At 36.0% G+C, this 14,277-nt stretch overlaps 1 protein-coding gene across 1 annotated transcript; it reads right to left on the minus strand.

The window, feature by feature from the left end:
• Positions 1-2,871: 2,871 nt before the first annotated feature.
• Positions 2,872-14,041, minus strand: LOC143467501 (complement receptor type 2-like). Its single transcript, XM_076965046.1, has 23 exons — positions 13,055-14,041; positions 12,394-12,513; positions 12,124-12,153; positions 11,737-11,931; positions 11,470-11,667; positions 11,146-11,337; positions 10,742-10,960; positions 10,430-10,666; positions 9,950-10,141; positions 9,492-9,683; positions 9,069-9,287; positions 8,673-8,870; positions 8,375-8,566; positions 8,101-8,295; positions 7,744-7,926; positions 7,349-7,543; positions 6,924-7,124; positions 6,412-6,843; positions 5,942-6,232; positions 5,695-5,840; positions 5,352-5,478; positions 5,146-5,248; positions 2,872-5,061 (listed from the first exon to the last, which is right to left on the minus strand). Exons 1-23 carry the CDS (start codon positions 13,119-13,121, stop codon positions 4,851-4,853), a joined length of 4,335 nt encoding a protein of 1,444 aa, XP_076821161.1. The 5' UTR covers positions 13,122-14,041; the 3' UTR covers positions 2,872-4,850.
• Positions 14,042-14,277: the final 236 nt, after the last annotated feature.

Here is a 14,277-nt window from a genome sequence, read left to right on the forward strand (position 1 = left end):
TTTTCTACATAATGGTATGCTATGTCGAAGAATCGAGAATTCTGTGGAAGAAGTTTATGCTCAGTTGCTGGTGCCCTCAACAATGAAGAATGATGTGTTGAAGTCTGTTCACGATTTGATCCACGGAGGTGGACACATGGGTGTCAAAAGGACGTTTGTCAGGTTAAAGGAGCGTTTTTTCTGGCCATTTTGCCACAAAGATGTCGAAACATACTGCAAAGAGTGTTGCTTGTGCGATTTAAGAAAAGTGCCAAGGCGAACTGTTCGTGCCCCATTAGTTCCGTCAGAAGAAAATACACCTATGCAGAAAGTTGAAATCGACGTATTAAGCGGTCTACCCGAAACACGAAACGGCAACCGTTATATTCTTGTCGTTTGTGACACCTACACGAAATACATGCAGTGTTGGCCAATGAAATTTCAAAATGCCAAAGATACTGCTTATTTGCTTTACCACCGTTGGGTGACGATACATGGCGTCCCAGAAACAATTCACTCCGACCAGGGCCGGAATTTCGAAAGTATTCTTTTTCAAGAGCTCTCACGCTTAATGGGCTGCAACAAGACAAGAACCAGCCCGTATCACGCAATGGGAAACGGTGGTGTGGAAAGAAACAATCAGACCATAATTGCGATTTTAAAAAATTACGTTCAGGTTGACCCAACTTCTTGGGATGATGCGCTCTCATCGGTTAGCGCTACTTACAATGCAAGTGTTCACGAGGAAACTGGAGTTTCTCCTCATTACTTACTCACCGGAAGGAATCTGAGGTTGCCTGCAGATCTTATTAGTAAAGCACCAATTTTTACCCCAAAGTGTGAAGACATCCTTCATCTGCAAGACAGAATGAAATTGGTTCACCAAAAAGTTCAATCAAGGTTGGGAAAACGTAGGTTGCAAATGAAGAAACGATACGACGAAAAGGCGTCTGACGATCGGTATGAAGAGGGTGATGCGGTCCTGTTGCGAGACGAGGCTCTTCAAAAACATGAAACAAGAAAGTTTCACTTTCCTTATAAAGGCCCTTACGTGGTTAAAAAAGTTATTCCTCCTGTAAACTATATGATAGAAAATCGCGAAGGTAAAACCTGTACGGTACATTTTAATCGACTGAAAAGAAGTTTTGGCAAATTTTACAGACCGGTGGACAATCCTGCTTCAGAAGGTGTGAGCGAGAGTGAAGGGCAAAATTCTCGCTCAACAAATCCGACAAACAACAGCCATCACTTTCGTGCATGCTGCAGCCCGGAACCAGAAATAACGTCTACTAATTATAACCAGCTGCGACCAGGGGTGTACATAGTGCCGGAAAATATTCAGAACGCAGTTCAGAATAACAGTTTAGTAACCGACGATGTTTTACATTCTCCAACCCGTCCACAACGCATTACACGGAGACCTTGTTTTTACCCAGATGTCGAAGGTAGTATACGATAATCGACGCATCTTTTCTCATCACTCACGCACGTTTATATAGAGTTATGAATAGTAAATTTTTGTGTTTTGTTTTCGTGCTTTTATACGTGTTTTATTTTGAGATTATATATTTTTATATTGTTATATTATTTTGTTTATACTACGATTTTACAGGCGATTTATGTATTAGTTGTTTGGGTGTCTATTTGGGTGATCGTTTTTTTGCACGTCATTTTTGTATTGTTCACTTCCTGGTTTTCACTTGGTTTGTTTTTGTAGGACATGCGTTGTATTTCGGGACAAGCATTTGTTTAGTGTTTGCAATTTTGTGGGTGGGGGGAGAGTGTTGCATTTGTTTTGCGTTGTGTCTGCCCTGCCGCGTTCTCTCTTGAGGCTACTGCGTTTTCCGTGCTTGATTAAGCACACGTGTCTTTTCATTTGACGTATTCCAGCCAAGTATTCGTAGAGTCAGTCCTGATTTAAGCTCCTGGAATGAGCTGCTGTAAATGACAATTTAACTGAGCTGCTTTTAATAAAAGATGTGCCTACTGTGTATCTAAGACTGAGGACAGTAAAACCGTAACACTCACGTGCAATTACGATAATAAGAAGCTGGCCCTCATCAAATAACGAGTTGGAGACAAATGAGCTCCTCACTTTCAGAAACGGCTTATATAGGAGCGAGTGCCTTTCCCCAGTCAAAACAATTTGATCCTAAAACCGAACCACAAGAATATGCAGCTAATCACATCTTTCTTCCTTATAAAGCTTTTGCGGATAAACATGAAGATGTTACTCACAAATGGAGGATATTGTGAATATTAAAACCTAAACGAAACATGACGCATTTCACGTGATAGCTTTTCCATTTATATTAGAAAATTTGTGTTATTACAGTCTGTCACTCTTTCCGTTTCCTTACAGTAAATTTCCAAACGTTTTTGTTACTCCCACACCTATAGGGAACGTTTAATGTGTTATGACATTCCTTACGTCAGTAATACGTCAGATAGTGATAACTTACGTTATATAATCGTATGACGTTGCAAACTCCGCACACGTAATTGGAAAAAAATTTTTAAATAGTCGCTTACCTGAAAAGCAGGTGCGAACGGCGTACAACGGATGACGTATTTACCGTATATTTAACTTTAAATATGTGAAGAATTCAAGATAAATCAACCATATAATCTGTAGGACATTGCACGACAACGAGTACATGCAAGGAATGCAAGAGATACGAATGCGACATCAAGTTCGTCAAAGATCGGTTGAGATGCTTGCGGTATAATGAAAATACTATTTCAACTGTACTAAATGTATATAAATGATATATAAAATATAATGTACATGTTGTACAAATCTACGTATTTTGAACTTAGATGTTTTGCTCAAGTATGTGCACATGCAGAATTTAGCAGCAGCACCTATTTCTGTGTTTCATCGTGCTGACAAACTTTACACAAATGTACTTGTATTTGTCCCAATAAATGTGTTCGCCGGAAAGTTTCCATTAGTTTAGTTTACAAAAGATGAGGTCAATGGACCAAAAAATCACTTATGGTTAGGATTTTCTATGTAGAGAGACATAGTTTTTCTTTGGTTGAATGAGCCATCGGCAGAATCATGCAATTAAATTTAAAATGAATGTACGGCAAGCAAACAATGCGGAAAGTAATATTTACTTATATGAAAATATCAAAACAGCTAATTGTCGTGCGGCCATTTAATTTACACTTGCACAAGATCATAACTTATATAGCCAATAATATTTTTCGACCATTTTGAGAACTATTTCGCTCTTTTTAACGTAAAAACATTCTCCGCGATTAATTAAAAATAGACAGCAGTTTTATGATGTCAGAAAGGGAAGAGTAGCATATGGTATAGCGAACTAGCAAGCGAAAGCTGTTACAGAATAAAGGAGAGCATTTTATACACAGTATGTGAATGAGTGTGTAAATACCCACGTTGGACTACGATGGATGGACACGATTGGCTCTCATAACAAAAAGTGAGTCAGAAAATGGTATAGTCGTAAAGCCAGATAAATACAAAACTGAAATACAAATAATAACAAAGACAATGGCAAGTGTTAAATATTAACCCTAGAATGGCCGGAAAAACTTTATAGCGTCTCTTACCATAATGGTCCAATGGACCCGTAGTGTGGCAATTCTTGCTAAACACGCAATTGCTTAGTCCACAAAGTTGCAATTTTGGGGATACAGGCTGGGATACCGGTAGAGCAAGGTTACTACACAGAACTGACCTGCAAAACAATGAAGGTCAGCCCATGCCTTGACTGAAGGCTAGGGTTATAAGATGAAAGAACTAGGGATAGATTTTGCATAAAACAAACTACATTGATTAAACAGGTCTCTCAGGTTTACGAATAGGCTAAGAACGTCAAACTACTATGGGTTTACGCAAATACCAAGGTAGAATTTAAGATGTAATAGACGCTTAATCATACAATGGCTAGTATACAATTGCAAATGTTTCAGGTTTAAATGGAAAACTGATCAAGTTTAAATGGGAAATTTGTATACGGTTCCATTGGACCCGGATGTTCAGAGATGCTATATTCTTTTTTTCTAAGTTATTGAAAACATTTCAGAATAAACAATCAGACTAGTTTTAACATCTTTCCTAGCTCTAGGAATACAAGGAGCCTTGGTCCGCCAAACTCTACAAGCAAAACGTAACAGTACGTCATAGTTGCTGATCGGGTCCAATGGACCCGTATGGCCATTCTAGGGTTAAACTACTGTACCATGGTTTGTACATTGGTGTAGCAACTTAGATACAGAAAGCGTGGATTTAGGAAAATGTTAGGATACGCAAAGCATAAAGATAACCAAAAAGTAGCAAATACGACCTAACGACATAAGTTAGACATACCAACTACAACATGAAATCAATAATGGCTTTATCAAGTGAATAAAAAGCGTCTAAAATCACATTCAATCAAGTAGAAAAATCAAAGTAGCAAAATTGAAGCAGTTTGTTATATTGTTAATATGATTACCCAATAAATTTAATAGAAGAGGATCATTTGAAGAAAACACAAAAGAAACAACATTGGGGCAAAACACAAAATATGGTTCAATGGTTCACCAAATACGGTTCTATATAAAATGTTCTTTAAGTACAGCATATATTAGTTTTAAGCTGTATCAAAAACGTTTTTGAAAACTGATACGGCATATAGTTAAAATAGTGCGTATTTTTATAGATTTACTTGCAATTCCTTTTAAAAATGACTGAAATGTTACAAGCATTTAGCCTAGATAAGTAAATTATAACATTTTTGAATGAAAAAGTTTTTCACTTGGAGTCAACATAAAAGTAACTTGTGCCAAGCCGGTGACAACTGCCTGTACATGTTAAGATTGATTTAAAAACTGAAAAAACAAGTCTATATTCTTTGCTAAAGCGACGTTTGGTTTGATTGTTGTGTGTTACCAGCTTCAATAACGTTCTCGCTAGAATCCACTTTTTTACTTGAGTTTTCACTCTTTCTCGGTGTTTGGGCATTAGATGAAAAACTCAGCTGCTTCAAGTAGCCAGGTCTGAAAATATCGACGATCTCATTCCGAAAATCTTGATCTCTCGCGCTGTACACGATGAAGTTGACCAAGCTATGCAAAAGGCGAAAGTTGTCAGATCTAATTGATCCATAGTATTGCAAACAAAACAAAACGTTAAAGCATTTTGAACGATACCTGTTTGTCATGTAGAGATAAAAGCAAACCATGTAGGGTTGAGCGAAGTTGTAGCAATCCAAGTGATTAGAGTAGAGCAGAGAACCGGCAACAGCTAATGGGACTAAACATGAAATAAACAAAACAAATCCAAGTAAAAAAAGAATGCACGTAAAATTTGAAACAACGTGGAAAACAATAAAATTGTTGTTGCTATTGTCACTTACTCAACGTTACTGTGAAGCTGATCTGCATAATTGTAATTGTTTTCAGGACTGCTAATTTTCTTTTGTTTCTGCGTTTGTTCGAAGAACTTGTGAAAATGAGAATTGACATCGCCAAACAAGATACAGTCTAAGAAATCATACCAAAAATTTTAAAAATAGCTAATGCTTGTAATCCAATATATTGGTTTATTGGTCTGAAATTACAATTTTATAATAAAAAGTGTCCAAAGTCTTAGTGTGTTCTTAATGTACTATAAGACTAAACCCTATACGTTTTGAAACAGTTTGTTATGATTTAAAAGATTAGACTGCAACCCATAGCTTTTCAATCCAAACAGCTTACAAGCAATAAAAAAGGCAGGATGTAAAATATAATCATAACAACAATAGGAGCTGAGTAATCCACGTTCGAGGCTGTATCTTTGATGGCAGGGTAGAACAAAAGTGTCGGTACCAAACAGGTGAAAACCAATTGATTGGGAAACCAGGCTAAAATGAAAATAACGTAGAAAATAAAACAAAATCCTATTAACATTACTTTTTCTTTAAAACTTTAAAAGCAGAAACATCTTCGAACATAGCTGGATTACCTGGAACCGTTGCGCTTAACAACGATAGGATCCACACAACGCCAAGACCGACATAAACAGATGTTTTCTTTTGCCATTTGTAACGTATTGGTTTTGCAATGGCATATAATCTTTCTCCACCCATATAGACTAAATGGAATAAAGATGATGTGACGGTAAAAACAAAAAGGATTCCTCCCACATAAGCTTGTGGCGATCCCCGCAATGTTGAATGTTGTTGGTTGAGCTCTTCTGGGTTTGAGTTCATTGTCCAACTGAAGTTGTAACTCACCACAACCAAGATTTGTATTCCTTAAACATGAAAACAAATACTATGACCACAGTATTTGAAAATTAAAAAGCATTACAGCTTACACATTTATGTTTTACATATTTAAAGCTTTAATTTTAATTAGTGTATTTACAATTTTATTTATTAAAAAAAAAAGATTTATAAACCAAAATTAAGAAATTTGAAATTCTGTTAGTACCTGTCAAACAATCAGCCACTGCCAGAGAGGTTTTGCAGATGTCCATTTTGTTTCCTTTTCCTCGATTGAAGCGTTTGTAGCCTACCCAAATAACTAAAACGTTGCAGAAGAATATGGCCAAACCAAAAAGCAAAACAAAAAACAAAAAAACTGCTGCTCGGCCCACACCACACATTTCACATTCGAACAAAGTTTGGCTGAAACATTTGAAATATATGTCAGGAGGAGATCCAACGCAAAATCCTGGATATCCACAAACACTTGTGATGGGAATTAAATCTGAACCGTTCGTTCTGCTCGCAGCTGTATAGTTGGTCATATTGGTAGAAATAAAAAAGTTTGATTGAATGAAGTCATTGGTTTTAGCGACATCCAACGCTCTCCTTGGTCCATAAAATTGGAATGTGTCCTGAGGAATCACCTGTGATGGCGCTTCAACGTAAAAAAGGTTTAGTAAAAACTCTGCTACTCATTTCTTGAAGTACGGTATCATAATTCACAACAGGACGTACCAATTATGCAATCTATATGGTCCACATTGGGAAACCACTCAATTCCAAAACATTTGCTAAAAGATGGTCCAATCACGTATTCGTCATAATCGCAACCAAAAGCAATTGCAGAACCAATTGCATACAACCCATTTATATCTGGAACAGGCTCATTTAAAATAAGCACACCATTGTCAGGTCTTGGTGGTTTAGTCTTGCATCCTGCAAAAAATTTGGTAGAGGCAAGAGTAATGTTGAAAGTTTAAGCTTGTTTTAAGCATTTAACTTTATATGGTATGTTGGATTTTTTGTGTTTGCGTGTTTTTTTAACTAATTCCACTGCCAATAAATCTTAGATGGATATGTATTTATAGGTATTTAAATATTTTGTTTTCGATTGCCTGTGCCATTTCCAGTATGTTTTAAAACTCCATGAAATTACACACCCAGCTGACATGCTGGAAAGTTCTTCTGATTTATCTCGAGACTCCATGTATTACCAGGTTGGCAAGTGCTTACAGCACCACTTGGCGCGACCATCCGAAAACCATCTTTGCATTGGTAAGTTACGGTGGCTCCTTCTGGAAATGGAGCCTCACCAGAATATTTGCCATTTTGTAAAGGTGATGGATTTCCACAACCTGCATTGACATATTTTAAGTTGATGTAATGTCATTTTAACTCACAAAGCTTTCATGTGAAATTCATGAAAGCTATGCATTGCAGTAAAATTTGTTAACAAAATGCAGCAGTGCTGTACGCAATTCGCTAGCTGAAAATTCAGAAATTTACAATTACAAACAAAAGGTTCTAAAAACATACCCAAAATAGAGACTTTTACCTGTTCTAGGCACTGTGCACTGGGGAAGTTTGGTTAAACTCCATGTTCCATCATCAAGGCAAATGTTTACTGTAAAATCAGTGGTAAAAAAACCTGGATCGCACGCATACTCATAACTTTGTGCTCTTGAATTTGATGTCCGTCTGAATTTTGAGTTTGGTACTGTTGGTGGCGCACTGCAGTCTATATGAAAATTTATAAACATAACCTTGGTTAAACTGAAGCCGTAAAAATACATTCTATTCAGAAAAAAACTTGAGATCTATCAGCCCAAAAGGCTGGTGATTTACAAAATAGCATCAGTTTAATTGTTAGGTGTTTTCGAAAATTACAATCTTTATTAAATAGTATTCTCACATTGCACACAAGTGGGTAAGTCAGGTAGCCACATTCCATTGCTGCAACTCAATGTCGTACTTCCAATAAGAGTGGACCCTTCTTTACAACCGTAAGTTACCATGGATTGAAATCCAAATCCAATATCGTTGTCTGTTGTGTCTTTATTTACAATTTCTAAACCACCTATTGGTTCTGGCGGTGGTTGAACGCAATCTTCAAAACAATTAACTTTATTTTCAACAACTACAGTTAGAAAAACATGAAGAATGAGTTGACAACTGTTAGTAATTACCGGCGTTGCAAGTAGGAAAGTTTGCTGATCCTGGTATAAGACTCCACCTATTCTTCGATATGCAAGTGCTGGTAGTTCCATTGGGAGCATGAATGCCAAAACCATAATCGCAAAAATACCTCACGGTATTTTCATTATCTGGATCAACGAAGTAAGACGAACCATTTTTCAAAAATGGAGGATTTCCGCAACCTTAGTTTTAAAGCAAAAATTTTTACGGTGTCCAGTGAAGTTTTCCAAAATCTTAAGAAGGTTAAAATAAAGAAAACAATTTAAAGATATGTTTGTAGTTTTATACCCGAAGATGACATAGTGCATGTTGGTAAAGTATTCGTCTCCTGATACCAAACAACCCATTTTCCGCTGCTATCACATTCTATTCTTCTTGTATCAACCGTAGAAAAACCTGGATTGCAGACATAATTTTCAATCCACGTTTCAACCGTCGCCAGGGCGTTGACTGTTGCATTTGCCACTTCTGGTGGTGGACCGCAATCTACACACAAGTATAATAAGCTTATTATATTTTATTGATGATAGATACTATACTACAAGTGAAAACAAAGCTGTGATTAAGCCGTAATTAAGGAATACCTACAGAAATATGTAGTGCAAAATGTCTTGTGTTGATTGGTTAATAAACAAAATATAAGTTTCTCAAAATGTAGTTACAATATTACGGTTATCAGCACACCTCGGTAGCAGAGCGGCGCCTTAGCCGGTTTCCCAATGACTGTCCAATTCCAATTCCCTTCAACACAAGTGAGCGTTGCATCTCTAACCAAACGATATCCCGGTTGACAACTAAATTCTTGTTCTACTCCGTTGGAAAATGATACTCCGTCTTTGTTGCGACGAGTTTCATCCACTAGTAGTACACCACCAGAAGGCAATGTGGGCAGTGCTAAACAAACTAAGAAAACGAAATTTGATGTTCAGAAATATTGAAAAAAATTTGAAACTTTGCAGGAAAGCAATACGTCAATTAGCCCAGGCGAAAATGGTAAAGGTTAAAATTAATCAAAGTTGTTTCTGACAACAAATATTGACTAACTGTATGTAGAAAAATTGGTTTAGTAACTTTAGTTAATGAATAAGTTGGTATATTTTTATTTACCACGGCGACAAAAAGGAAAATTCCGTGATTCCCTCATATTGATCCATAAATCTTGACGGCACAAGAGGTAAAATCCATCAGTGGCAATAAGCTCATATCCCGGGAAGCAATCATACGTCACAGCATCACCTTCATTATATGGAGGAGGTCTCACAACAAATCCGTTGTTAATCAAAGGTGGATTGCCACATCCTGGTTTTGAAAAATCAAATTTTGGATTTTTTTACTTAGATTTGCATAAATTATGTTTGTAATCAAACAAAATAACTGTAAAGTTTTAAATCATATACAATAACATACAAAAAGAAAAATATTGTAGCACATCGTTTCACCCATAAATTTCTATTTTCTTTCAACCGAAATTGAAATGACTGAAATATTAATTTGACCTGACATCTAACGGTCAGAAAGCGTGATACAATAATAGACCATTTTTTGGCAAATTTTATCAACTTTACCATGCATGGGGATCGTACACCGTGGAAGTTGAACAAGGTCCCATAAAACGACATTTCCATTCCTTCTACAAGTGGATGTTGTTACATCATTTGTGGATAATCCTTCGTCGCAAATGTAGTGAGCAACTGATCCTTCAGTTGTTGAAAATACTCTCATCGTTGCGTTTGTTGCTTTTGAAGGATTTCCACAATCTGAAAAAGAAATGAAAAACAACTTGTACCTTGCAAAACAAGAAATATACAAGTTAAATAAATAAACAAAAATTTTACACGTAAACACAAGTAAACACGTACACAATTAAACATTAAAACCAACAGATCATACGAATAATCGTAAATCAATTTTATGTCTTCTTTGTTGTTTTGGTAATTTTGTATATCATATGTTAAGCATGGGAGACACCAAAACAACAACATATATTATCAACATTCATATAATTTTGATAAATGTTTGCAACACTCTAAAAATCATTAGTTTACCTGGTTCACACATAGGGAAGTTGGAAGCACTTTTGTTCAAGCTCCATCGGTTTCCAGCAAGACAAGTACTTACTGATCCCGCTGGTGCGTTTAAGTAATATCCATCGATACAGAAGTAAGTAATTTTATTGTAAGTATCATATTTCTGAATGAGTTGACTCTGTGTTCTCCAATTAAATGTTCTATATATGCTTCTCTCAAATGCGCCATTAATTAACAGTGGAGGACTCCCGCATCCTGGTCAATTTAAAATGAATATATCACTTTCTTACGAGTTTAAATAATGGAAAATATACATGTTGGAAAACATACCGTCAGTCGGCTCAGTGCAATTTGGAAGAATCAATTTGAATTGTGATACAAGAGACCAAGATTGTTCCTCTAAACTTATCCATTCTCCATGAATGCATTGTATGAGTGTAACATCTGAAGTGTAATATCCAGGATCACAGAAGTACCGAGCTTGTGATTCTTCTCTTGTCGAAGTCGGAAAAATGCTTGCGTTTGCTACAGACGGTGGATTGTTGCAATCTGCATTATGACATTGGTGCATCAGAAGGTGTGTGCAAGTATGATAAACCAAAGTTTTTACAGTCACAATATTTGCAGACAGAGGTTGTTCCAAAAAATAAAGAAATCTGATTTTTACATTATTTATTCAATTTAGGGTCTTAAACGAATCACTTTTATTTGCAATGAATTGTTTGTCAACTCACTTAAAGGACAAGAAGAAAACGTTCCTGACCAACCCCTTGGAGTACAAGTGAATGTGTCTTTCACGTGCGTTGAACACGGATCTTTGCAACCATATGTCACTTCTGTTCCCAGTGAAAACGTTTCTTTGTTTAATATTTCGTCAGCGGAGAGCAATACTGCGCCATCAGGCGGTGATAGCGGAGCATGACAAGCTAAAACAAATTAATGAAATTTCTAAAATGATACATTATGCAGTAAGTTAAATAGGGTTTTACATGATGTTGCACCTGACCTAATAACTGAAAAAACGTAAGTTAGTTTTAGAACCTTAAATATTTGCTCACTTGGAAGACATGTTGGAAAGTTTTCGTCGTGTTTTTGCAAGCTCCATTGGTTACCAGGCTCACATCGACTGATGGAAGACGCATTTAAGTTTCCCAGTTCAAACCCTTCTGAGCAACGATAGGATATTTTTTCATCGAGATAATACGGCGGGTCTCCAACTATATCGCCCCCGGGCAGAAAGGGGGGGTTTCCACACCCTGCAGCAAAATTAAAAATTGAAACAAAAGTTTGGTGCAACAGTCACTTTTTGAAAATGTTTGACAAACCAGTTTCAGGAATCGTGCAGTTTGGTATCCTAAGTTCAACATTCCACATTCCATATTGACATGAAAACTGGGTTGGACCTGTAGAAGAGAAGCCAGGATCACAAAGATACTTAACTGTGGTTTTGGATGGATTGAAGCGGCTGTCAACATCGAATGAAGCTACACTATTTGGTCCGGGTTGTGGTGGAAAACAACCTAAAAACATATTCTATCATTGCCTAATTGAAAGGAATGTTGAAAAAAATTTTACGTGTTCATGATTCCAATTTAAATTAAAAACATCGCTGATATAACTATTTATCACCCAATGTAAAGTATTCTGTATTAATATGTGTACATGTAAGCCACTATTTAGTCAAGACAACAAAACAGAAATAATTTGCCTACCTGGACTAGGTAAATTGTTTGAAACCCTTTCTGCATTCGTTTACGATGAGTAATATAGAGAAAAAAGCTCAGATTAAATTTTTTCCATTACAGACAATGATTTTAAAATTATACAAAACACCACTACAGCCGGTTTGACTACATTTGATGTTATTCTAGATTAGTATTATCGACATAAATAAAAATTTATATAAAACAAAACGTTACACTAGCTCGGAATGATTTATGAAATTTTAAGTCTACAAGCTTAAAGTAAAAACCAAAGCTCACCTATAGGGGCATTTTCAAAGAAATCGTTAATAATGGGAAACGGCACAAGTTGATCTGGATCTTGAAGACAAGGATCATTTGGAATGGGAGCGATTGAAATATGTGGATCATTTTCGGGTTCTAGCAGACCAAATAAAACAGGTATTGGTCGAATAATGAACATTATATAAAATAGAATTGCATTAAATTATTATGCTTCATACATATGTGGGTACAAAAGGTATTATTTTATATGTTTATTGTGTGTGGATTTCCCAGAAAATTTAACCTTTCTTGCACACACCAAAATACTTGCTCAATTTGACGAGTCATGTGTTTATCGTCAATTATTTGCTAATACCTTTTATGCAATTAACGTATTGGTCACCATCAAGGAACATACAAAATGAAATTTTTAAGTGGTCATTTTGTCAATCCAATGTATATGGTCTAGTTGTATGTCGTTTTCCCAAGTAATAGATTTGAATTCAGTAGTGTTTATATTGGATAATTAATTATTAGAACTAATAGCGCTGGTTTGTCCAACGTTTTGCTAAACGAATGTAAGCATTTGTGAGGATGCTTAGTTCTTTTTATTTTTATCCAAAGCGTAGATAAAGCTTTAAATTTTGGTTTTGTTAAAGTTAGCAGGTCTCGACAGTCAGCTTTACATGAATCTTACCTTGTGCTTTGGTGAGTGACGACACCCATATCAAGAGAAACAAATAAGTTCGCCAATTCGAAGACATCCAAATGTTTTTTTGTGATCACAGCAACTCAGTTAAAAACAAAATACAGTTTACTGCAGCGGGTTATCTAGTAAATAAACTTTAACGGTATATAAAGCTTTACAGAATAAGCCTCACGTAGCAACAAAGAAGTGTTGGAAACTATTTAAGGTTTAAAATCACCAACTTTACTCTAAAAACGGAAACGTTTAGTCACGACTACATAACATAAAAGAAAGTGTGTAGACGACTTTCTGCTGCACTCTACGTCATCGCGACCATCCCGTTTAAATGGAGAATCACGTTAATGTGCAACAAAATTTGTTATGGAATAACTTTGTATACTGAATAAATTTAGAGATAATTTTATTACCAATTAGCATATACTGAATAAAAACGCCAATAGATTCAAAAATTGTGCACAATTTAAGTCTAAGAAATATACTTTTTAATACCAACTAGAGTATGTTTTCGGTATTTAGAGCTTCAAACGTTTACAGTTTAAATTTCAAAAATGTGATTTCTGTCTGATTGTACGTAACATATAACATTTGTTAACAGTTGTTTTATAGTAGTGTATGGTAGTACAGTATAGTTGTGTATACTGTGGATGGGTATAACCAGTAAACAAAAAGAAATAATGCGACACCTACTTGGTTATTATCATTTGTTCACCAAATATCTCAGGCAGCCTAATTTTTCTTGTTACGTAATTAAATGTCTTCAGCGGTTAAACTTTAGCTAGGGCATGGACGCTACAGTAGTGCACTATGTCAAACAGCAATAGTACAGACCGTTTTATCTAGGCTATATGTAAAAGAACGTTACTTATTTTGTACAAGAAATAAATAAACTACCACCTTATTGTACCGTTTCAACATCTCCTACTAAATATTCACCCTCGCTTTACGCTGCGTTAATTTACTATTCTTACCTCTGTTTCTTCACAAATATGTTGGTTGTTGGCAGGGCCGGATTAAGACGAAACTGGGCCTGATGCTGCAGCGCAAAAACAGGCCTATTTTTTCTAGGCATTGGTACATATGCATTCGACACTCTGACTCCACCGTACACGCGTAATCAGACCGACCAAAGAGCCTTTATTGCTTTCGACGCAGTCAGCCAAATTTTAATGAACATGAACAATAATAACGACGTGTTATCGTAAAAACTCGAG

The sequence above is a fragment of the Clavelina lepadiformis genome, chromosome 1 (genome assembly GCF_947623445.1).
Source record: "Clavelina lepadiformis chromosome 1, kaClaLepa1.1, whole genome shotgun sequence".
Lineage (NCBI taxonomy): Eukaryota > Metazoa > Chordata > Ascidiacea > Aplousobranchia > Clavelinidae > Clavelina > Clavelina lepadiformis.

Bases quoted from the DNA above. Each gene is read 5' to 3' on its own strand.
- LOC143467501 (XM_076965046.1), bottom strand. From the start codon at position 13,121: ATGTCTTCGAATTGGCGAACTTATTTGTTTCTCTTGATATGGGTGTCG. The intron at 12,514-13,054 runs GTAAGATTCATG...TTGGTCTGCTAG, and splicing joins GTCACTCACCAAAGCACAAG to AACCCGAAAATGATCCACAT. The intron at 11,338-11,469 runs GTGAGCAAATAT...AATTTGTTTTAG, and splicing joins CTTTCCAACATGTCTTCCAA to CTTGTCATGCTCCGCTATCA.